General features: G+C 31.6%; 1 protein-coding gene across 2 annotated transcripts in view; it reads left to right on the forward strand.

Moving 5' to 3' along the window:
- Positions 1-429: 429 nt before the first annotated feature.
- LOC139523591 (lysine--tRNA ligase-like) overlaps positions 430-27,160 on the forward strand; it is a 28,830-nt gene continuing 2,099 nt past the window's right edge. Inside the window, exons 1-14 of one of the 2 annotated variants that reach the window (XM_071317721.1) lie at positions 440-550; positions 2,361-2,494; positions 3,487-3,619; positions 4,179-4,341; positions 7,805-7,898; positions 8,991-9,073; positions 10,229-10,332; positions 11,309-11,434; positions 12,331-12,450; positions 13,216-13,378; positions 15,338-15,511; positions 15,910-15,995; positions 19,173-19,258; positions 24,218-24,344. In XM_071317721.1, the coding sequence (XP_071173822.1) occupies positions 2,370-2,494; positions 3,487-3,619; positions 4,179-4,341; positions 7,805-7,898; positions 8,991-9,073; positions 10,229-10,332; positions 11,309-11,434; positions 12,331-12,450; positions 13,216-13,378; positions 15,338-15,511; positions 15,910-15,995; positions 19,173-19,258; positions 24,218-24,344 (1,584 nt within the window). In that variant the 5' untranslated portion in view covers positions 440-550; positions 2,361-2,369. Of the gene's footprint in view, positions 551-2,360; positions 2,495-3,486; positions 3,620-4,178; positions 4,342-7,804; positions 7,899-8,990; positions 9,074-10,228; positions 10,333-11,308; positions 11,435-12,330; positions 12,451-13,215; positions 13,379-15,337; positions 15,512-15,909; positions 15,996-19,172; positions 19,259-24,217; positions 24,345-27,160 lie in introns of both variants that reach the window. The other variant, XM_071317722.1, reaches the window with a different exon arrangement.

Consider the following 27,160-nt stretch of genomic DNA (forward strand, 5'->3'; position numbering starts at 1 on the left):
TCTCATTTTACAAAAAGGTCTGAATGATTCAGCGAACTTAAAATAACCTGAGGACTGTATGGTGCCATCAACGCAGACTTGAAATTTAATTACCATACTGAACAAGATCCCTGTTTTGACATTTCTACTAGTATTCAACAATAACTTAATATCGTGAAAAAAAGTGTTTTATTATCCAAAACAGTATATTAGACATCATAATACAATTATTATTATAGAACAAGTGTTATGACTAGTAGAGAAAGTCCATAATAAAATGTAACTCGAATAATTAAAGCGCCCCCTTACGGTCATTGTCTTTCAGAGATGTAGTGATCGATAGAGGGATTAATATAACGACTGTTCGGGTGAAATAAAATGGTATCTGTAAAGACGTACTTTGTTGTACATGTTTTTCTAAAATAAATATTGGTTATCTACTAATCAAGAAAAGATAACTCCACACTTTACTTCCGGTTACCTCGATTTCATTGCCGGTTTTGGCGCACGTGTAAAATTAGCTTTTTTTGTTAATTTCCAGAAGAATGGGTGAAGAAAACTTAAGCAAAAAGTATGACGAAGTTCCATATGTGTTTCACATTCATTGCCTATCTTTATTTTGTAAAACCTCACCTTTTTCTTATGCAGAGCAAAACAATACATGTAACTGCCTTGAACTGGTGATTGCATCATCATGTCATCAAAAGTGCATAAATAAATATAATACATATCATAATGAACATGAGTTATACCAAATTAAAGAGTATTAAAATCTGCATTCTGATGATAACATGAAAATTGCTTTGTAATACACGAACACCCGGTTTTATATATTTGTTACTTCAATACAGCTTGCTATTATTGACAGTTTACTTTATGGCTAATTTTAATAAAAGTATAAGTTACTTACACTCAATTTAATCATGTGTATAGTATGTAATTTCCTTGTACAGCAATATGGACGTTATTCTTTAGATAAAGCTAAATAGTATACCCTATTGAAAGGTTGCAACAACTTCACGTTTTTTGTTTTTTTAGAATTTTGTTGAATTTTCATGATTTCAATAGATAGGTTAGTTAATAAACTTGAAAGATAATTCTCGATATGACAGATATAATTGACAGTTCTTTATTTGAAAAGTTACATGTTATTATAAAATACATTTCAAATTTCAACTGTCATGACTCTTGGCATGTTTGTAAAATATGAATTATCTCATTTTTAAAGAGTTTTGTCTGTCTCTATGGTACACATATATGCTGTATCTATGTCAACAATTATTTAATTTTCAGTAAACTTCTTTACTGATTTCCTACTGTTTACTTATGTATTGCATCACCACTTTTGTATGATGCAATGCTGAGAAAATTGTGTACCTTCATGTATAAAAAGATAATTGACCCTCAAGTATATTGTGTTGATAACCACACAGAGAAATTAAATAAATGGCTTCTTATACAATTACGTTGTCCAAAAAGTAAGTTTTTTAGTTTACAACGAACTCAAAAATTAGAAAATACAAATATTGTTTGATGCAGTTACATGCAATTTGCCTGAGTACAATATAATTTAATGAAAAACAGAAAGATTATAAAAAACCTGTCAAAAATTTAATATTTTGATTTGATATATTTTTTTCTATTAAAAACAAACAAAATAAAATCCAGTGCAGCTACATTTATAAATGTGCATGTGCTGAAAATTATTCCATGTTGAAAAGTTCATGTCAGACATTGGTTTTAATCATTTCTTTGTTAGAACAAGCTTTTATAAAAAGGTTACAAATTCGCTCAAAAAAGAAGACTATATACTGTACATATCAGTGATATTTTTGGCATTTTTCAAAACTACCTCTACCCCTTTTTGTTGGGGAAAATATGCGTAATTTTCATCAAATTGAGAAATTTTGAAATAAAACATGAATTTGACTGAAACTTCATTTTTATATACATTTTGTACATGTAGACCCCCTTTCAAGAGTCAAACCCTGCTTTGAAAATAAGACCTCTTTTTGTCAGTGATGATACATAAATAGACCCTCAAATCGGCACATATAGTAATTGTAGGCATGCTAAATGTATAAATGAGTGTTTTTCAGGTTGAATTCGTGCATAACTACTACCGAGACTGCACTGTTTGGGAAAAAAAGTTGTCTTTTTGGGAATAATTTTAAGCCATATTTTTTTTTCAAATTGTGATTCTTCTCCGGGGGAAAAAGCCTTTATTCTCCATTAATTTAAGGCAAACAATATCACTGCATATATCCCTGATTAAACCACTTTTGTTACAGAATCAATAGTTTAACAGAAGTTATTATATTTGTATTTTTCTTATAAAAATTCTTAAGTTGCATTTTTGAAAGTTGTTATTTTTTTTCAAGAAATTAAAAATGTTTAGCTCTGCATTGAGAAAAAGTTGTTTTTGGCTTGTCCAATGTTCTAAAAGGCTAGGCGGACAAAGATCTGGTTTTCTATTGCCAACAAGAACCACACGTCTAACATATGCTCAATGCAGGTAATTGACAAAACAAAGTGACTAAAATATTATTAACTTTATAAAAAATATGACACTGCTACACTGACATTTGGATCTGTATTCATTGTTCATGATGATGACATATGTATATTTCTATATAAACCACAGTCTATCAAGTTAAAGTTAATACTTCATTTGATAATGGTTGTAAATTAAGTATACTTGCTGTTTTATGAAGATTAATTTTATCTTTTAAACAATTTTAAAAACTGAACAATAAGTATTTTTCTTCATCATTCATGATTGTGCCGCCTATATGTATATTTGCTGAAACACAGCTGTCATTACTCATTTATGTGAAAAAAATTGGCAGATGAAAGAGGATTTTTTTCTTCTAAAATCAGCCAATGAATTTCACCCTGCAATTCTTTTGACAAAACTAGAGGATCCAGAAAGGTCTTTAATTTTCAGATCCTTGTATGCAATGGTCACAGGATCTAATGTATATTTTAATCAAAATTTTCCCTTTTACTTGAATTCTAGACTTCATAATGTATAGAATTTCGAGACTGTAAGCAGGCAGAAATGGTTTTTCAAGTCCATGATAAGACATCTATTAATTACAGAAAAAATAAATTGCAATGTACGCATGTAAAATTTGACTAGGACTAAATAAACCAAATCAACCACATTGATGATCTTTAAGTTAAATGATTTTAGAATGTGTCAGATTGAGGTTTTCTCGATAACTTAAACTGATAGAGATAACATGATCAAAATCTTACTACAAAAAAAAGTAAGTGTCATAAACACATTTTCTTTCTAAATATACATTTCATGTTTGCTACTGGAACTTGAAAATACATTAATCATGTTAATCAATCTAAATAGTTGTATTTAGTTACGTTCATGTCTGTTTGATTTAGAGAATTTGTTTATAATCAAAGATAGGACTTGTGCCAGTCTAGATCTTTTTAAAAGCTAATATCTTGCAGGGACAAAATATTCAATGTATATTTTTGTACTTTCAGTGAACTTAAAAGACGAATGAAAGCAGAGAAAAAAGCTAAAGAAAAAGCTGAAAAAGGACCTCAGAACACACCACAAGTTCAGGAATCGGAGAAAGCTGTGAAACCAAAAGATGATGAAGAAATTGATGCAAATGTGTGTATTAATAACTAGTTAGGTGGTGTCTTGATAGTAACGATAGAAAAACATCTTAATTGGAAATACAGTGTTGAAGAACATGAGTCGATGAGACAATATCCCAAATATTTAAAGCAAATTATTTAGGCAAAGAAATATTGATGAAAGAGTAGAACATGTACATTGTACATGTATAATATTGTGAAATGCAAAATCTACAATACTTAATATTATGAGATACATTTGTACCTACACAAACGTTTTCATGCTGTCCTCCAAATCTTAATTGTTTAACTTTAAGCAATTAAAAGATTGACTTTGCCATGTTTTTTTGTTGATCCAGATACATCACATGTTCTGACACATCTTGACAAGCAAAATACTCTGAATATTTTCTCAAATACAAGTTCTTATTTATACATTTCTTAAAACAGAAATGTACTCATCAGTAAATTTAAGTAATTTCATACCAAAAATTATAATACTCTTAGGCATATTCCACATTCTAAGTGAAGAATAGTGGTTGCCCTTTAGTTTTTACAAAATGGAAATAAAGATAACATTGTTTTTTTTACAGGAATACTTCAAGCTCAGGTCAAAATCTATTGCACAGCTTAAAGAAAAGGGACAAAACCCCTATCCACACAAATTTCATGTACAGATGTCTCTGTCCACATTTATTGACACTTATGACAGTACACCAATAGGAGAAACTAAGGAAGAGGAAGTCACTGTGGCAGGTTTGTCTATTGTAGAGTTGCTTTATTTTTCCTAAGACTAGCTAAGGCCATGCAATAAACATTTTCTGGTTCTCAGACACTTAATAATTGTGAGGAAGTCTGGGTGTTAAAATTTTGTGTGTTGACCAGTATTTTTTTAACACTTGTATTCATCTTAAAGAATGAGATGGCAAAAGGGTGATAAAAAAACCCCACAAAATTAAAGTTTAAGCCACATGGTTGCTTTAAATAGGAAAAGTCCAATAACTAGTCCACAAAACATTTCAAAATACTGAATTCTGACACAGCATCCTCAATACCTTCTTTGGTATTGGTCAGGTAAAAAATATCAAAACCCTTAAACTGCTTAGACAGAAAAGCCAAAACTCAATATTTAACTTTAATAATAAGAGACATTGGGCATATGTCAATGAGATCCAAATCTAACAACAGACATTGACAACAAAAACATTAAAATACCCCAAGATAGCTGCATACACAATGTCTCAGATACTGTAAATGCAGAAAATTTCGTGGGGGATTTAATTTCGTTTATTTCGTGGATAAGAATTATCCACGAAATTAAAACCCCAATGAAAATTTAACTGTAGATTTACATTATTTTATGATGTGACTAAATCTTATTGACATTATACAATTGATGAACATATAAAATGCATACAATGAAATAAATAGCTTAATTGATTTAACATTGATATTCAAAGGTTTTCTTTAAGTCAGACGATCCTAATCCTTTGTTTGTACAGTAATCAATGTCATTTAACAGTCTAATGCGTCTGTAATGCCCTCAAGTCATTGTCCTGGGATAAAACACCAAAGATGTGTAAAACCAATTAACATGTGCAGGGTACAACACTTGATTCGTGCTCACTGTTACTATGAAATGCAATTATTGATTTTTCCCAACAGCGAAAGTTCAGATCAGTTTTATTAAGTATTGTCAATTATAAAGTGTCATTTATATAATTGTTTTCTAAACTTAAAATCCACGAAAATTAATCCCCACGAACTTACTTTTGGATACAAAACCACGAAATTTTAACCCCACGAAAATTAATGTTTATACAGTAAATGATGTTTGAGCTGAGGCTAACAAACATTTGCAATCCACATCTATTAAGCTCGTATAAACCCCAAAAAAATATGAAGACAAGCGTTTCTATGATCAATCTTGGCAGATGGTACAGTATTGTTTTCTGTCTCCTTCTTTCGTGATAAAAAAAAATATAGAAGGCATTACATGAAAAAAAAAATTTTTCTGAAAATTTATTATCAGTACGGCAGAATTCTTCAAAAAAGGAAAAAAATAATGTAAGAGATTATTGAATGTTTGCCAAGGAAACAGGGATACCCACATTTTCTCCCTTTGCTCCCTGGTCCAAAATTTCGTTAATTTTGGTTTAAAGCCTTTAATCTGCAATAAAACCAAAATAAATTCTGAAAGGTAAAGAGTCTAGGAAGATATTCAGCATCTTACACATTACTATTTCTAATATATAAGTGGAAAAAATATATGTTTAAGATGAATTTCAACATGATTTCTGGTACAACCACTTAACAATCTGTACCTTTATTTAGTCTTGACAGCTGTCAAATGCATTTATAAATTTCTGACAGTTTCAAAAGACATTCCTTTTGCTTTATTTGATTAGAACACACCAATTTAGTTCCTTGTTCGACGGACCCACCTATACCTATTTTTTCCAAAACAGAATTTTTTTATTTTTATTATATTCCCGCATCCAGAAATGTAATCATGTCCATTTCCCGCACCGTTTTTTGGTAAATATTATAACAAGATCTCAACATTTGTTTTTAAAATCACAGTATAACCTTTATATAACGATTTTAAACCTATAAGCATCCAACAACACTGTAAATATCTGTGAGAATATTTGTTTCAGCATGAAACCAATTTTTTCCAAGTGGGAGTGCTTCGGAGCACTCCCACTTGGAAAAAATTATAACAGGGGAAAATATATAACAGGGGAAATACCTGTACAGAACAAAACATTGGTTTCTTTCCCCCTGACTTATATTCCCTATCAAAAAATGTTCATTGTTAAAATAAAGTACAAAGAACTTCTGAAGGATTTGCCTTCAACTGCAATTATAATGTATGCTGACGCTGCAGGTTTGTGCACCTGTCCTGATTGATTCAGGGACCTGTCGTTCAGCAGTTATTGTTTGTTGATGTGGTTCATTAGTATTTTCCCGTTTGGAAATATTAATTAGATCATTGGTTTTCCTGTTCGAATTGTGTACAATCTAAGTTGTGGTCCCTTATAGCTTGCTGTTTGGTCTGGATCAAAGCTCTGTGTAAAAGGTCGTACTTTGACCTATGTTTGTTATTATCAGGTTATACCTCAGACAAGGGCCTTGAAGGGGTCATTTTACCATGTTTACTGTTGTAGAAAAGAAAATAGAAATACTAAGGATTTGTATAGTGCTACTATACAAAACATTTGAAAACTTAAAACTTTTTACTAAAAAAGAGGAGAAATACATTATATTTTAAACAACTTTTCTACAAGAGGGGTCCACTTATTTTGAATAATATTAAACTGTTATTAAAGTAAATGTGTTAACATGGTTAAAGTCCAGGAATATTAATTACAAAATTCCTGGACATGTTTTGACCATTTAATACCATATAGATATTATAGTTCTTTGGGAAAATATTAGCCCTTTTGTACTAAAAGTGTTTTTACAAAAAAAATATATAACACATATTGACCCCTCATAAAAGGGATATTCATAACATTAAGGGGTTGTTTTGAACCTGATTATGACTTGGATGGAGAATTGTCTCATTGTCAGTCACACATACATAGACCAGATTTAAATACTCAATTATTTCTTGATGAACAGGGAAAAAAATACTTCATAAATTAAAGAAATGTCAAGGTAAAAGTGATAAATCAAGTTTTAATATAGTCAAAACCTACTATTTTATGTTTACAAAAAAAATTAAAATCGCTCGCCTTTACTTTTTAAGCTTCGCCTCAAAAATTTGCAAATTTTTTTATTAAAATTTTCAAATCGCTCGCTCGCCCCAATTTTTGGAGTCCAAAAATCCGTAGAACAAGAAATTAAATTGGTGTGGCCTTATAGCTGATGTTTGTTCTACCAATGATACTTAAATCCATTTGTTTTATCTTTGAGTATATCTGAAAGTTCCCATTGTAATTCTATTTCAATCAGTTGTGTCATCTGTCAGGTGAACAATCATGACAAGATGGAAATATTTTCATTTGGCTTACCATTTTATATTTTGACATTATTATTTGCTAATATGCAAGTTCACCGCAAATCTAAACTTCTTTTAAGAGGTAAAAATTGGAGTTTCCCAAATGTGTTAGAGTTGTTGCTCTTAGACCTATTTGGAAATGTTAGATTTGATCATTTCCTTTCACTTGAACATAAAATGCAATTCAAAATCATTGTTATTAATATTTTACAGGAAGAGTACATGCAAAAAGATTGTCCAGTTCCAAACTGATATTTTATGACTTGAGAGCAGAAGGGGTCAAAATCCAGGTCATGTCAAATAAAAAGTAAGTAACTCTTAAAGTCTTACAGTACAAGTAAAATGAGAGATAGTCCTGATGGTGTTGAAAAATACATAATATTACAAACATGATTTTGGTGAAGACCAAAATATAATTGGAAGTCCATATATTTTTATGTTCAAATTTTATTTACAAACTCTCTAATGTTTATTCTTGAAGTAAACCAAGTTAAAAGATATCCACAATGGATATGTGGATACAATGTATGCACATATCCATTCATATTTTTATGCCCCATCTACGATAGTAGAGGGGCATTATGTTTTCTGGTCTGTGCGTTCGTTTGTTCGTCTGTCCCGTTTCAAGTTAAAGTTTTTGGTCAAGGTAGTTTTTGATGAAGTTTTAGTCCAATTGACTTCAAACTTAGTACACATCTTCCCTGTGATATGATTTTTTTAATTTTAATGCTAAATTACAGTTTCTACCCCAATTTCACGGTTCATTGAACATAAAAAATGATGATCTTCACGTTTAAATGCCAAAACCAGTGGCGGATCCAGAGGGGGGGTTCCGGGGGTCCGCACCCCCCCTTTATTTTGGCCGATCAATGCATTTGAATCGGGACATATGTTTTGCACCCCCCTGCACCCCCCTTTGCCCTGGGCTAGCACCCCCCCTTTCGAAAATTCCTGCATCCGCCACTGAAAACCAACAAGTTAATGACCATCCGAACGTCTCCTTTGTTATCATTCCATGACCACCAGAACGTCTCTCTTGTAATCATTGAAAAGAAACGATGCATTCTGACTTTTTAAAATAGACAACCAATCAGTGACCTGAATTCATGTGAACTTATTTAGCCCAAGGTAAACACTTGACTTTTCCTCCTTGTTTATCGTTACCCGACTTTGCGACAATATGTCTCTCGGCTGCCTGTAAACATTTGAAAAAGATATTTTTTTCTTTTTGAATTTATATTTTTGTCAGTGAAGTAGACAGCACTTGAAGCCACCGTAAACGGCAGAAATCTGCCGTCTACTGGCTACTTTGGAAAGCCTTGCACTGGTAAATGTTTTTTCATTCATTGTCTAACATGTTTTTTATTTATCATGTTTATGTTATGTTTTGTACTTTTAGATTTTTTGAACCAGAAGATTCTTTTGATGAAATAAATGACAATATAAAACGAGGGGACATTATTGGTGTTGTAGGCAAACCAGGTAAATTGTTTCACTTGATTATCAGAATTCACAAAACTTATTTTTCTGTTTGACAGTATGTCTTCTTTTGCTTGTCTTAAAAAATGTATAGGTACTGCAGTTTTGAAAGGGTTACTACTTATTATACTGCAAAACTTATGAAGCCTAAAAATGAAAAGAAAACACAAAAATATGATCTGAAGCCTATTCGTTGCTGTGTACCACTAGCTATCCGGATGGGTCACGGCACCCTTGAAATATCTGGCTTTTAAATTATTATTATTGATGAATATACCATAGCAGTGACATTGTTTGCCTCAAATAACAGCCGAAAATTCCCAATTACTAAAAAAAAATGGCTTAAAATTCCTAAAAGTTTGAAATTTTCCCCAAACAGTGATGGCATTGGTAGTAATGTTTGTAAATATCGTATTCATGTTATTATTTTGATATTAGAAAGCTCTTTTGAGATCCAGTTTTCTGATCAGAATCATCATTGTGTTTGAAACACACATAGTTTTCAATGCATTAAGTACCATCATTGCTTCTGTTTCTTTCCCCTCTCCAAGAAGTACCTTTCAGGTTGAAAATGTCTGACAACCAAAATATACATGGAAAAAAACAGTGCAAAAAAGACAGCAAAGGTCAGCAAAAAATCGGAGATGTGTTTAGAAAAAAATAAAAAAAATTCCCAATTTCAATTACAAATATGCATTTTCCCAATAAAAAACGGTAGAGGTAGTTTTGAAAAAAGACAACAATATCACTGATCATAGAAATAATGATTTGACTAACAGGGTACCACTAGTTTTTTTTTGTTCGTTCTTAATGTTCTGTATGATAAATATTTAGATAAGAAGATGTTGTATGAATATGGGTCGTCCATCGGCCTTCAACAATGAGCAAAATCAACAACATTCAAAAGTAACATGCATAGCAAGCTATAAGTGGATCTGTGATGACAAATGTTAACTAAATTGCAACAGAAAACAAACAGTCTGATTCATGTACAAAACAAAAACAAAATATTTTTTACCTGTCAGTCAAATGATAACAACAAAATTTGATATTTCAACTAGCACTTGTTGTTCACCATGAAGTTTGTAGGAAAGCTTGCAAGAAAAATAAAATAATGATGAATAGAATATATGTCTATCTATGGTTACTATTTTGTAGGTAAAACAAAAAGAGGAGAGCTGAGTATTATACCAAAGACAATAACATTATTATCTCCATGTTTACATCAACTGCCACATTTACATTATGGTCTTAAAAACCAGGTGAGGACATTAAAAAAAAGAGTCTTAGAGCAAAGGACATTTCTTTAGTTAACAACCAATGAAAAATATGTTGAATTTGCAAACTGATAATTTTACAGAGAAAAAAACCTTTTTGACTCAAAGAGGAAAAACCATTGTAGGTGCATTTCAACAAATTTACAGAAGATTGACCTGCGGTTGAAAGGTTTTCAAGAAATCCTGTTAAAATATAGAATTTAGTCCAAAATTATATGTTTGGAAACTATAGCTAGATGTGAAAAATGCAGGATACTGCCATCTTTGCATGTACTTGACATGATTGTTCCTAAAATTTAATACATTTCTTACTAAATGATTTTGAAAATCAAGTGCTGAATCTTTATACCCTAATAACAAAACAGAGAAATGACAGTAAATTTCGTAAAATGCCAATTTGAAACTATTTTACAATTAAAAGATGCTTGCATGGTATTGAAGGTATCTACATTTTTCACTTATACCTTATTGTAGAAGAAAAGCGGAGAGCCGTGGTGTAGTGGTAAGTGCATTGGACTACTAACACAAAGGTTCTTGGTTCAATCCCTGCTCCCTTAACACCATTTACGAGCATGCTCTTGATGAAAACAATGATAGTCTGTCGGAAGGGAACAATAAATGGCTGACCCGTGTTAAGAGAGAGCCATTGTTTTTAGATGTCGAAAAAGCAATGGCTGACCCGTGTTAAGATAGAGCCATTGCTTTTAGATGTCGAAAAAGCAATGGCTGACCCATGTTAAGAGAGAGCCATTGCTTTTAGATGTCGAAAAAAGAGCAGGCTAATGCCTCTACAAGGCAGCTCTCGCACCCTCAAAGTGGAAAGGGATTAATATAAGTTGCAATAACTTGTTTCCCAATCCAATATAAATAAAGATGTTTGAACTAAGAGAATGGTGTAAAATACATTTGTCAGATTAATTGTTTCTTACTAATTATGAAATTTTTTTCATTTGTTTTACAGGAAACAAGATACAGACAGAGATATTTAGACATGATTATAAATGAACCAGTCAGACAAAAATTTATAACCAGAGCTAAAATTATAAACTACATTAGAAAATTCTTTGATCAACAGGGTTTCTTAGAGGTAAATACTTTTGAAAAATAGAGATTATATATGTTGGAAAATTAAAAAAAAATATTACTGATTGACAGCTTTAATAATTTTCCACAACAACTTCATTCACAAGTAGTATATTGGTTAGTGATAATTCTTGACTACCATAAATAAGAAATAAAATTGATTCTTGAAATAGAATTGCTCTAAATATACACTTAGTTAACCAGAATTGAACAAAATTAAGCCCCAAAAAATAATATATGTTTCTGCAAACTCAACCTACTCAAGTGCCAACCCGAACACTATTTATGCCACTGTGGAACAAACAAGTTGGAATGATTCCCTTATAGTAACCAGCTATAGTATATTTGTCAAATAAAATGATAATATAAAAAAGAAGATGTAGTATGATTGCCAATGAAATAACTCTCCACAAGAGACCAAAATGACACAGAAAGTAACAGCTATAGGTCACCGTAAGGCTTTAAACAATAAGCAAAGCCCATACCGCATAGTCAGCTCTATATAAGGCCCCGATATGACAATGTAAAAAAATTCAAACGAGAAAACTAACGCCCTTATAAAGGCCTTCCAATTACTCCTTATTTCAGCACAATAGCCAAAACACATGTATTATCTGTTTTGGCCTTGCCACACACAGAAATCTAGGCCCATAACAACATCTATATTAAAAGATCTAAATATATATAATGAGGTCACTTAGTCAACAACAATAACAATATGCATTGAATATTAAAAAAACTCACAAACATGTGTGAAACAGGAGATACATGTATACAAAATACAATCTCATACGATCATAGAAATAAATAAAACAACTTTGAAATGGAATATATTAATAATTACTATACTTTATAATGTTTTCGTTGTAAACATGACCAATCATTTGTCTGTATTTACAGGTAGAGACTCCACTAATGAACATGATCCCTGGTGGTGCTACAGCTAAACCTTTCATCACACATCACAATGATCTTAACATGGACTTATATATGAGAGTAGCACCAGAACTTTATCTCAAAGTAAGTAGCCTCACATCACAATGATCTTAACATGGACTTATATATGAGAGTAGCACCAGAACTTTATCTCAAAGTAAGTAGCCTCACATCACAATGATCTTAACATGGACTTATATATGAGAGTAGCACCAGAACTTTCTCTCAAAGTAAGTAGCCATAATTTTATAACAGGATTATTTCCCCTTAATCAGAGATTTATAATTTTAAGATATAGTTTGATTTTTTTAGCTTCATTCTTTTATAAGATAAAAAGTTTTCATAAAAAATGTAGTATAAATATGATTCAGTTGGAGTTGTTTTTCAATAGATATGGATATGAAATTAAAAATTTCCAACAAAGGTGGTCCTTAACATTGGGACATTTTGTCTGCAGATTAAATTCTCACAAATTAAGAAACGATTATATTTATTTCCAAATACTTTGATGGTTCAATGTTAATTTTGAAAAACCTGATGTTACAAGAATTTTAAAAAGAATACTCTTGCTTTTTAGACCATGAATTATTAAGGATAGATTTAACTATAACTTGTCAAATCTTTGATCAAAATAATCATTTAAAATAATTATCAGTGAAGTTGATAAACGTTTATCTTTGTAATTTATCAAATTGCTATATTTATTAACTTGATAATTGTCTTGTAAAAATTACGATTTTTGAAATTTATGAAGAGAAAAACTATTATCCAATGTAGATTACTTTCAAAATGAAATTTATCAATTTTGTTATACAGTTAAAATAAAACCTGTTTATTTATAATTGCCAGATGTTAGTAGTTGGAGGTATGGACCGTGTATATGAGATAGGGAGACAGTTTAGAAATGAAGGCATTGATTTAACACATAACCCTGAGTTTACAACATGTGAATTTTATATGGCCTACGCAGACTACCAAGACCTTATGGTTATAACAGAGTCACTGGTATCTGGTGAGTACAATATACACTGGGTCAACTTCAATAGAAATGCTACATATGCTAGTCCTGTTAACTCAGGTTGATGCTGAAAAGGATTCTTTATCACACCGCATTTGACCTCCAATAAATGTACATTGTGTAAGGATATTTTGAAAAGATTGATTCAATTTGAATCGTTTACAATCTGAAATGCTGATATTTACAAGTAGAGACCTGTATTTTGTCACAAGATCATGAAGTGTAGATATATTTAAAGAGGATGTAAAAAACAAATAAAATGAGCATAATATAACTTTGCAAGTTCATATCCATAAATGAATTTTCATTTAAACCATTCATTTACTTCTGCTCAGTATGTACTAAAAAAAAACACCATTTTATGGATATGGTCTTATTGCACATAAAGCTGTCAAATCTATCAAACATTCATGATAGGTTGCAGAAAAGTCGGTCTCTTAAAGGGATTCAAAGTATTGTCCTAAAAATGATGAAACCCAAGGGTCTTTAGAATTTTTCAGGACTGATGTCACAAGATAGTAACTTAATCTAGACCTCTTGAACAGTGAATATTTATCGAAACAGAGGTAAAGAGGTAACACAAATATGTGTAATATTGCCCTTTTTAGCTCACCTGGCCCGAAGGGCCAAGTGAGCTTTTCCCATCACTTGGCGTCCGCGTCGTCGTCGTCCGTCGTCGTTAACTTTTACAAAAATCTTCTCCTCTGTAACTACTGGGCCAAATTAAACCAAACTTGGCCACAATCATCATTGGGGTATCTAGTTAAAAAAATGTGTGGCGTGACCCGTCCAACCAACCAAGATGGCGGCCATGGCTAAAAATAGAACATAGGGGTAAAATGCAGTTTTTGGCTTATAACTCAAAAACCAAAGAATTTAGAGCAAATCTGACAGGGGGTAAAATTGTTTATCAGGTCAAGATCTATCTGCCCTCAAATTTTCAGATGAATCCGACAACCCGTTGTTGGGTTGCTGCCCCTGAATTGGTAATTTTAGGGAATTTTTGCTGTTTTTGGCTATTATCTTGAATATTATTATAGATAGAGATAAACTGTAAACAGCAATAATGTTCAGCAAAGTAAGATTTACAAATAAGTCAACATGACCAAAATGGTCAGTTGACCCCTTTAGGAGTTATTGACCTTTATAGTCAATTTTTAACCATTTTTCGTAAATCTTAGTAATCTTTTACAAAAATCTTCTCCTCTGAAACTACTGGGCCAAATTAATCCAAACTTGGCCACAATCATCTTTGGGATATCTAGTTTAAAAAACTTGTGACATGACCCGGCCAACCAACCAAGATGGCCGCCATGGCTAAAAATAGAACATAGGGGTAAAATGCAGTTTTTAGCTTATAACTCAAAAACCAAAGCATTTAGAGCAAATCTGACATGCAGTTAAAGTGTTTATAAGGTCAAGATCTATCTGTCCTGAAATTTTCAGATGAATCGGACAACCTAATGTTGGGTTGCTGCCCCTGAATTGGTAATTTTAAGGAAATTTTGCTGTTTTTGGTTATTATCTTGAATATTATTATAGATAGAGATAAACTGTAAACAGCAATAATGTTCAGCAAAGTAAGATTTACAAATAAGTCAGCATGACCAAAATGGTCAATTGACCCCTTAAGGAGATATTGCCCTTTATAGTTAATTTTTAACATTTTTCATAAATTTTTGTAAATTTGTAGAAAATATTTTCCACTGTAATTACTGGGCCAAGTTCATTATAGACAGAGATAATTGTAGCAACAAGAATGTTCAATAAAGTAAGATCTACAAACACATCACTATCACCAAAACACAATTATGTCATGAATTTATCTGTGTCCATTATTTAATATGCACAAGACCAAGGTGAGCGACACAGGCTCTTTAGAGCCTCTAGTTTATTTTAAAAAGATGAGAGTGAAATCTGTCTTGTACATTAATATTAACATTTTATTTATAGGTATGGTAAAGACCTTGACCGGTGGCTATAAAGTCCCCTATCATCCTGAGGGTCCAGATGGACCAGTGTGGGAAGTGGATTTTACACCACCATTCCGAAGGATTAAAATGATTCCAGAATTAGAGTCCAAATTAGGAGTTAAATTTCCAAATCCTACAGAATTTGGCAAAGAGGGTAGGTTTTGTTTAGTGAAAATGACAGGGTGGACTCATTATGTGTTGTCTTTTGAAACTATCAGCTTGAGTAAAAAATCTTATATCTATATATTTGTGTATTCATCAATTTATACATGTTTTGTTCTCAGAACCAAACCTTCATTATGTATGCACGATTCAATGTCAATTCTATTGTGTTTGAAGGACAAGTTTCACTTTTGGCAAAACATGGTCTTGAATTCTAACTTAATCATAAAATAAGGTTCATTTATGGATCCATTTTGAAAACTTTATTGCAATCTAAAACAAATCTCTTCCTAATGGTATATTAAACACGCCAAAGTCAGCTTATTTTAGCCCTGTTGAAATAAGCCAAGAGCATGACATAATAGAATTATTTCTCTTTTTTTTCTTCAGAAAGTAGAAAATTTATTGATGATCTATGTAAAAAGAATGGAGTAGAATGTACATCACCAAGAACAACAGCCAGGTTATTAGACAAAGTATGTATATGTATAATCGTCTTGTTCAACTCAAATAAAGGATCTATATAAAACATGGGAATAATTTTATCTGACCCTTAAATTCTACAGGATTTTTCATCTGTCAGGGGTGTGGAAATATTTGCTGTGGGCACTTGTCCCTGGGCAAGTAAAACTGTAAAGTTCACTTGTCCGGAAAAAAAGTTACTTGCCCTGATGGTCCCAATAAATATTGAAGTATTTCATTGTAGTTAATATATGATTCTTAGCACTGTTTTGCATCACAAACAAATGAAATCCATTTGTTTATTATGTATAAAAATTTAGGAAAGTAGGTTAACATCTATGGGAAAGAAACCTTACAGCAAACCAACCAATGAAATGACATGTAAATGTAACTTTTGCAGCAGTTTTTGAATAAAAATTGTAGCCAGTAGGTACATATAATGATCGATATACTAATTTAAAGGACAGTGAGTGAAGAAATGGAAATTAAATAAGGGATAAACTATTGACTTTTTTGCTGTTTCTCTCAACTGACAAACTTGGTTTTTTTTTTGTTTTTTTTTTATAATTGTCTTGATGGGCAATTAAACCGTCCCTTCTATTTACCACTCTGACAACAAATAATGTTGACCTTTGATCTATAAATATAAAGAAAAAAAAATATTTTCCGAATTTCCATCCTAGATAGCCAGGGGCAATCTGATATTCACGATGTCTGAAATTCTCGCTTCCATATTTCTTTTTAATACTTCTTATCCTCCATTTGGGTTTTAGGTTTTTTACTCGACTCATTACTCTTTTTGTCTTGCTTGCCCGGTGTTTTATAAAGTATTTATCAATCTGAATCTCGATACAAAATCATATAAAATGACACTTCCGGTACATGATGGATAAAACCTAATCAACGATTCAGTGTCAATGGACAAAACCAATGCAATGTTACGCAACTCGGGTTTGCATACTTAGTTTTATTTATTTTGTTAATCGATCTATTTCCGGTATTATCTAATATTTATCGTCATGAACATTGGTGTTTTTACTTGCTGACCATTGGTTTCTTTTACATAAATTTCACATCTTTATACATTTTGAACATGTTGAAATTAATTCTATATTTCTGTTGGATTTGAATTTTGTCTTTTCTATTTTTTCACTTGTCCACGGGCAACCCAGACAAAAATAATTACTTGTAACCCAGACAAAAATAATTACTTGTCCGGTTGTTCAAATGTATGAGTCGGGCATAGCATTTCCACACCCCTGTCTGTTAACCAGACCATATATTCTTCTTTATGCAGTAAGCCCATTTTGAAAGTACCCTCCCTGGGTACCATGTATATTTTAATGTATATTTTAATGGAACAACCTAAATGTCCAATGGATTTAAAATATTCAACTATTATAAATTACTAATGGTTTAGGTGACAATTCACAATTTTTGCAAACAATCATTATGCCTTTATGGATAGTGTTCATTTTGTTATACTGTTACCAGATGTTAATTTGTTTGAATACTATCAGCAACCTATCCTTTAAATTCTGTCAAGTAAGGCCATTTTCAAATTAACTTTCCCATTCTCAGACACCAAAGAGTATGCCAAAAACCCTTCACTGGCTAATTTTTATTGTCAATCAAAAATAAAGGAATTTTTAAAAAAAAAAGTGTTGTTAAAGTTTTACCTCTTATAAACTATTCAAAGGGTGATAACTCTTCAAAATATTTGGGAACATAAAGTTATTTCCTCTGTCTTTTTGTTGTTTCATGTAAAAATGTAATTTTATTTCTCTGCCTGTGACAATCTCAGATGGTGATATTTACATGCATGTACTATATGTAAAATGCAAGTGTGATTGACTCCTTGGTGACGAATTATGGGGGAACAGTGTTTTCCATTCGGCATTTAAGCCGGGTGTGCCGACCACCTTCTTTTGAAAGCCGACCACCTTTCGATTTTAGGAGGTGGTCGGCTTTTTTTCGGTTCCGTACCCTTAAAATTTGAATACTAATCGTGCCTTGCTGATTTGTTTTCATTGACAAAGATGGCGTCCAATCGTCAAATTTCAATGTTTTCATTTATCAATCGGGGTACAAGAAAGGCAGATGACGATGATGGTAAAGAAAATACTAGACCAAATAAGTTAAATAAAATTGATAGTAATGTTGAAGTTGTGGAAATTGAATAAAAATCAACCAAACAACGGAAAAGACACGCTAGTGAAGACAAATATGAGCAAGACTTCAAATGGCTTATAGTCACAGAGGAACGATACTACTGTTCTATGAGCCAAAAATACGGCACAAAAGCAAGAAACAGGACATAAAATTGTAAATGAATGAAGAGAGAAAAGAGATAAATTGTTGAAAAAAATCAAATCAAGGAATATTTGACAATTAATATGACTACGTCTATTTATGTTTGTTCAACTCCATTAAATGTGAATATTATACTAATCTTTATTTTTGTGACCCCCACGTGCACCCACAGTAAATTAAAAAAAAAAACGGGTGGACATTTAAAAAAAACCAAACCCGGTTGCAAGTGATTTTTTTAAAACACCCACCTTCCCTTAGTGAAAAAAGGAAAACACTGGGGAAGCAACAAACAATGTTTTATTTTGGTACAATGTAGAATGCTTTAAGTTTTGATTCATTAATTTTTTGAAATATTACACTTTACATGCTTTAGGAAGTCAAAACTAGTGGTCATATATATATATTACTCTAATTCTATGGAAATTTATCCATTTCCAAACCCATTGAATAAAAAGATTTAATCAACGTGTGGTTGCCGGTGATCTCAAAAGATCATTGGATGATTTTAAGGGTCATAACCTTTTTAGCTAACTGGATGAATCAGAATATGCTAACAGGTGTTAATGAAATTGACTTTCTGGAATGTGAAAGGCACTCGAAAATTGTTTTTTTTTAACAAAATTAATTTTTTAATCATTAGGGAAACAGATTCTTACATAATTACTGGTGAATTATTGGATTTATCAAATCTATCGATAGTTAAATTCGATAGCTATCTTGATTGGATAAATCCGACAATCCACTGGTATCAATGTAAGAATCTGTATATTTGTATATTTTTTTTACAGCATATATATCTTGTGAGGTATCTAAAACTTTATTTTATGTTGGTTCATTGTTATCAACTGTTCATATTGTTTCCATGCTATTTTTTCCAGTTAGTTGGTGAATATATAGAAGAGGAGTGTATAAGTCCAGCATTTATTACAGAACATCCACATATTATGAGTCCATTAGCTAAATGGTAGGTATTTTGTTTCTACTATCTCTTAAGTAAGAAATATCTAAAACTTACTGTTGATATCAGCTACGAAGCTGTCAATTCTGTCTATGAATATTACCCTGTAAATCATAGCATTTGGCAGAGGTGTGATGGTGACAACATTCAATTCTGGAGTTTGGGGTTGTTGAGATCAAACAGTACATTATCAATTACATAATTGCAAAAATGTGAAATGCTGACAATATTTGAAGGAACCTATTTTTTTTCAGAGGAAATAACTTTATTTTTCCTGCTTTAAGGAGGCTCAAGAGTACAAAAAATTCAGAAAAAAATTATACATTTTTTTTTCTCATTATAAATTTTATTTATTACTTTATTAGTTGTTACTTTATCATAAAGTACAAAAACCATTCAAATAAATCAATTCTTTTTGGCCCCAGATGACTAATAAAATGTATGTATCATTGAAAAAGCTCCAAATTATCTCCCTTTGGTGCAAAAATGCCATTTTTATACGACCCCAAAAAAATTTGGGGTTCGTAAAATGGTATGATGTCGTCGTCTGCCTCGTCATCGTCCTAAGACACTTTGGTTTCCGGATAATAACTTTAGTTTAAGTGAATAGATCTTAATGAAATTTTTTCAGAAGGTTCAATACCACAAAAGGAAGGTTAGGATTTATTTTGAGGATGATGGTCCGTACCGTGTAGGAATAAGGGGCCCAAAAGGGGCCAAAACAAGCATTTTTCTAGTTTCAGGAAAATAACTTGTTTACCAGTATTTCAATTGCTCTGAAAGTATACTGCAATGTTTAAAATCACAAGTAGAAGGTTTGGATTCATTTAAGGGGTTATGGGGTCAAAGTTTAGGAATTAAGGGCCAAAAAGGGGCCAAATCAAGCATTTTTCTAGTTTCCAGACAATACCTTGTGTGCAATTGCATGGATCGCTCTGAAATTGTACCTCAATGTACCATATAACAAAGGGGAGGCTGGGATTAAGTTTTGAGTTAATTCCCCAAAATATGTAGGAATTAAGGGCCAAAAAAGGACCAAAAAGAAGCATGTTTCTAGTTTCCAAACAATCATGACAATAACTTGTGTTTAAGTGTATGGATCTCTCTGAAATCGTACTACAAGGTTCAATATTACAAAGGAAAGCATGGGATTGAGTTTAAAGGTTATTGCTCCAAGGGGGGGGGTTTCAATAAATTGGGGGGGGGGGGGGGTGATCTCAGTTTACTATTTTTTGTAAGGGATTTTTTTTTCAAATTTCAAATTTTGAAAGGTTTCAATAAAAAATATTCAATTGCACAGTATTGTGCAATAGATGTGTTAGATCTTGAACCACATTAATTTTGTGGCAAAAACCTATATTATGTCAAAAATTTGATCACAATCAAAATTCAGATGGTATCAAGCTTGAATATTGTGACCAAATTTGCCTCAACTGTTCAGGGTTGGACCACTGTGGTTGTATAAAGCTGTGCCCTGCGGAGCACCTGGTTTGGCATTAAAATTGAAATATCTTTTTTAAATCATCGGTGACCTATATTTTTAGCTCACCTGGCCGAAAGGCCAAGTGAGCTTTTCTCATCACTTGGCGTCCGGCGTCCGTCGTCGTCCTGCGTTAACTTTTACAAAAATCTTCTCCTCTGAAACTACTGGGCCAAATTTAACCAAACTTGGCCAAAATCATCATTGGGGTATCTAGTTTAAAAAATGTGTCCGGTGACCCGGCCAACCAACCAAGATGGCCGCCATGGCTAAAAATAGAACATAGGGGTAAAATGCAGTTTTTGGCTTATAACTCAAAAACCAAAGCATTTAGAGCAAATCTGACATGGGGTAATATTGTTCATCAGGTCAAGATCTATCTGCCCTGAAATTTTCAGATGAATCGGACATTTCGTTGTTGGGTTGCTGCCCCTGAAATGGTAATTTTAAGGACATTTTGCTGTTTTTGGTTATTATCTTGAATATTATTATAGATAGAGATAAACTGTAAACAGCAATAATGTTCAGCAAAGTAAGATCTACAAATAAGTTAACATGACCAAAATGGTCAGTTGACCACTTTAGGAGTTATTGCCCTTTATAGTCAATTTTTAACCATTTTTCGTAAATCTTAAAAATCTTTTAGAAAAATCTTCTCCTCTGAAACTACTGGGCCAAATTTAACCAAACTTGGCCATAATCATCATTGGGGTATCTAGTTTAAAAAATGTGTCCGGTGACCCGGCCAACCAACCAAGATGGCCGCCATGGCTAAAAATAGAACATAGGGGTAAAATGCAGTTTTTGGCTTATAACTCAAAAACCAAAGCATTTAGAGCAAATCTGACAGGGGTTAAATTGTTAACAGGTCAAGATCTATCTGCCCTGAAATTTTCAAATGAATCAGACATTCCGTTGTTGGGTTGCTGCCCCTGAAATGGTAATTTTAAGGACATTTTGCTGTTTTTGGTTATTATCTTGAATATTATTATAGATAGAGATAAACTGTAAACAGCAATAATGTTCAGCAAAGTAAGATCTACAAATAAGTGATATGACCAAAATGGTCAGTTGACCACTTTAGGAGTTATTGCCCTTTATAGTCAATTTTTAACCATTTTTCGTAAATCTTAGTAATCTTTTAGAAAAATCTTCTCCTCTGAAACTACTGGGCCAAATTTAACCAAACTTACCCATAATCATCATTGGGGTATCTTGTTAAAAAAATGAGTCCGGTAACTCGGCCAACAAACCAAGATGGCCACCATGGCTAAAAATAGAACATGGGGGTAAAATGCAGTTTTTGGCTTATAACTCAAAAACCAAAGCATTAAGAGCAAATATGACAAGAAGTAAAATTGTTGATCAGGTCACGATCTATCTGCCCTGGAATTTTCAGATGAATCAGATAATCGCTTGTTAGGTTGCTGCCCCTGAATTGGTAATTTTGAGGAAATTTTGCTGTTTTTTTGTTATCTTGAATATTATTATAGATAGAGATAAACTGTAAACAGCAATAATGTACAGCAAAGTAAGAACTAAAAATAAGTCAGTATGACCAAAATAGTCAATTGACCCCCTAAGGAGTTATTGCCCTTCATAGTCAATTTTTAACAATTTTCTTAAAATTTGAAGATTTTCAATAACATTTTCCACAGAAAGTACTGTTATAGATAGAGATAGTTGTAAGCAGCAAGAATGTTTAGTAAAGTAAGATCTACAAACACATCACCATCACCAAAACACAATTTTGTCATGAATCCATCTGTGTCCATTGTTTAATATTCACATAGACCAAGGTGAGCGACACAGGCTCTTTAGAGCCTCTAGTTTATTATTATTTTCAAAAAAGCTGTACTTAAACTTAACTATCATAAAATTTTAGTGATTTCTGTAATTTAGTTCTTTTTTTATTTCGTTATTACCTCTTTTCTCCTATTAGTTCAACAGAAAAAAAGTACTTTTACAAAAAATGTATGCTTCTTTTGAAGGCAGATTGTGAGCGTAAATGAACAGTGACCCAATTTTTTTTATTTTACTTTTCTATTAAGTATAAGATAAAGTTCATTTATAGAAAAATACAGCAAAATCCTATATTAAGGGAAAAAAAATGATTTAGACCCGTGAGCCCCCTTAACCCTTTCGCCGATGAGTCCCGGTTTACCGGGATTCACGCTTCAGACAGCTGACGATGATTCCCGTTTTACCGGGATCGGAATACATCTTTTATGTTTCCCGCTCAAAACAGTGCAAACATGAGTTATCTTTCTTTGATGAATACCCGGATGAAAGTGTAAACATGGCGCTTCCGTTTGTTGAAAACCGTGTCAAAATCAGACGAAATTTACGGAATTTACGAGAATTTGAAATGAGGGAACATTTTTTTTGAAAGAATATGGAAGAATTGAAGCCAAACTAGTATACTTTTTTGACGTAAAATGTCGTTTTATATACAAAACACTTGGAATGGACATCGTTCAGTGTGAGGAATTTGTACAACCTCATAAAAAATTTCAAAATTTTGCCGTTTTGGGTTTAAAAATTATGATTTGGGGTCGAAGAGCAGAATTTTGAGAATTTCACATAGATAATGCCGAAAATTTGAAAATTTGAATATTTTATGAATAAAAAATTATCAAAACATGAAAAAAACTGTGAACATGGTGTTAGTGAATGAAATAAATACACAAATAACTTTTATTGACATTTATTGTGAAGATCTCCCACTTGAGTAATAGCAGCCAGGGAAGCCATCGGCTCAGAGTAGCTTCTCTCTGGGCAGCAATCGGTGAAAGGGTTAAATGAAAAAAGATTGTAAAGGGGATAATGAGTTTATAACAGTAAGAATATTATTTAGCTTCAAAAATGTTTTGCATATTATGTCTGTCTTTATACTTACTGCAGAAGATGTTTAAATTAATAAGAATTTATGTTGATAATTAATGGGTGTCCCAGTTTGATTTACTACATCTCAGTTTATTGATGGATTATGACCTGATTTAAACTTTCAGTTAAAAAAAAATATATATATGAGGAAGTGCATTGTTTTATATGTTTTAAAAGTATTCAAAAAAATTTCATACTTGTAAACCATAAAAAGAAGATATTTTGCTATGTGTATGGCAGGTAAAGATTTAAAATCTGCTACGTTAGAACAATCTTTTGGTTCATTATCATTTCATGGATACCAAGTTTTGTGCATTCGATGGGTTCAAAATTTTAACAACAAATTTAACAAAGTACAAATTTTTTAAATGTGTGTATGCAGACTTTTGTATAATAAAATCAAATATCTAAGAAAAATACAATTTTAAATACCGAAAAAACAATCAAATCCACAGTACATCTTTACAAGCAAAAAAGTTTAAGATCTTTGTTCCTCTCATAGGTGACATAGGAATAGTAACATTTAAAAAGTGTATCAAAATTTTACATGATGTATTTTGCTTGATTTTAATATTTCACAATTGAGATTTTTTTTGAAGGCATAGAACAACACCAGGTTTAACAGAAAGACTAGAAATGTTTGTTTGTAAAAAGGAGATAATAAATGCCTACACAGAGTTAAATGATCCTGTAGTCCAGAGAGAGAGATTTGCACAACAAGCTAAAGTTAGTTCTAAATTTGTACAAGTTTACTGTTTTCATCATTATCATCATCATTGATGTCTGTTTCTGTCATTCAAAAACACTTGCCATTTAACAATTACATGTAAATCTTCCCAGGAATAGCCAGGATATTTATTTCTTTTAGTTTTGGTCTTTTAGCTATTGTTATAGCTTTATTTATGAAATATAGTTGATTATATTAATATGAAACTGTTATAAACATGCAGACAGATGTACTTCTATACTAAATCTTTGATGCACATTTTTTGTGTCAATTCGTGTTCTTTTCATTTTTTGAACCTCTCCAGAAGTACAGTGAAATTATGTAAAATTGTGGAAAGTCTGTTTAAAGCATTATCACTGTAATTGAAGACCCTACTTTGACCTATCATGGTTTACTTTTACAAATTGTGATTTGGATGAAAGGTTGTCTCATTGGCACTCATACCACATCTTCTAAAGATTTAGTAATGTTTATTTTAAAACATGTCTCGAATATTCCATTGTTATGCAGTCGTGGACAAACATTAAATCATTCAATTTCCATAGAGCTATATTTGTAAAAAAGCTAAGTCTCCTGATATATGAGAAAGGTTTTGGAAATGTTTGGGGTATACCTTAATTATGGAGAGGATACCAAGGAGGAAATCAACAATAAACACTATCATTAAAAACAAAAACAACAATAACAATGCAGAGAAAAGACAAGACATCAATATAAGTTTTCAAAAGTTAGTCTGGGAATGATACGCAATACTGAAATTAACTATTACCATCAAATTCCTCAAATCTATACAATGAGGCACATCAATTTAGAAAAAAAAAAGAAAAGTAAATATAAAACCTTAGACATTTGAAGGGTCAATCTACAGTTAAGGTATCTTTTCAAAAAGAGATTGTAGCTGAGAAATACCCTATGGTTTAAAAAACTTTGTACATCTATAAATTTTAACAATTAAAATGCAACAATCAATTATGATGTACTTAACAAATATGTAAAGAATTCCATTCAAAATTTCCAATATATATAGAATTTATTAGAACAAAAATAAAAAAATAAATCCATAGAAATATGTAAGCAACACATGCAACCACCACAGAAAAGTACATGTATCATGTAAAAATGTACTTTCAGTTAAAAAAAATAAAACCAATGAACTTGTTAAGTAACATTTAACATTGATCAAGTTTGTATAATAAATATGTTTAATGGTATTCATGATTGTATTGTGTATTGAAAGAAAAAAAGGTCAAACAAATATAACTAAACAGTTAGAATGCACATTGTTAAAACTCAAATGGCAACTAGTATGAAATTAGTACCCGTATTTTCCTGTAACAGTGTGACCTGCCTAATCTGACACCTAAGTATTCCAACATCCTGCTTTAACACACATTTTCATGGTCCCAAAATATGCCTTTCCTTGCAAAAAAAAACCTGAGTATTCTGACACCCTGCTTAATCTGCCATTTTTCCCCGTCCCAAAGTGTGTCAGATTAGACAGGGTGCACTGTACTAAAGGAGTATGTTTGATAAGGTCCTAAAATGGCCCCCTTTTTTAGCGTAAATTTCAAATTCGGATTTATTGACCAATATCACGATTAATTATAGCTAATACATTGACTAGATAGGATATAAGCCATTTTGTTTAAAATTTTACGTTTCTGCGTTTTATTATGACGTCACAAGTTGTACTCATATTGATTTTTCACGAAAAAATCAATGAAAATGGGTAAATTTCCAAAGATTATTTGACAGGAAACATAGAGCTCATACGTCGACAACAAAGATCTTTTAAAATAATGTTTATGAAGACATTTAACATGTCTTATTTGAATATTAAGCTTGTCGACACCTGCGCTCTATGTTTCCTGGTCCTTTATTTGGTTGAAATCCTGCTGATTTTGTCAAATTTCACCAAAATCCCTTATCTTGACCATTTTGGAATGTAAAAATCGTTTAACGGTTTACTTTTAAAAATTGTGATTTGGATGAAAGGTTGTCTCATTGGCACTCATACCACATCTTCTAAAGATTTAGTAATGTTTATTTTAAAACATGTCTCGAATATTCCATTGTTATGCAGTCGTGGAAAAAACATTAAATCATTCAATTTCCATAGAGCTATATTTGTAAAAAGCTAAGTCTCCTGATATATGAGAAAGGTTTTGGGGTATACCTTAATTATGGAGAGGATATCAAGGGGGAAATCAATAATAAACACTATCATTAAAAACAAAAACAACAATAACAATGCAGAGAAAAGACAAGACATCAATATAAGTTCTCAAAAGTTAGTCTGGGAATGATACGCAATACTGAAATTAACTATTACCATCAAATTCCCCAAATCTATACTATGAGGCACATCGATTTAGAAAAAGAAAAGAAAAGTAATATAAAACCTTAGACATTTGAAGGGTCAATCTACAGTTAAGGTATCTTTTCAAAAAGAGATTGTAGCTGAGAAATACCCTATGGTTTAAAAAACTTTGTACATCTATAAATTTTAACAATTAAAATGCAACAATCAATTATGATGTACTTAACCAAACATGTAAAGAATTCCATTCCAAATTTCCAATATATATAGAATTTATTAGAACAAAAATAAAAAAATAAATCCATAGAAATATGTAAGCAACACATGCAGCCACCACATAAAGTACATGTATGTAAAACTGTACTTTCAGTTAAAAAAAATAAAACCAATGAACTTGTTAAGTAACATTTAACATTGATCAAGATTGTGTAATAAGTATGTTTAATTGTATTCATGATTGTATTGTGTATTGAAAAAAAAAAATGTCAAACAAAT

This window comes from Mytilus edulis, chromosome 5 (genome assembly GCF_963676685.1).
Source record: "Mytilus edulis chromosome 5, xbMytEdul2.2, whole genome shotgun sequence".
NCBI classification, from domain to species: domain Eukaryota; kingdom Metazoa; phylum Mollusca; class Bivalvia; order Mytilida; family Mytilidae; genus Mytilus; species Mytilus edulis.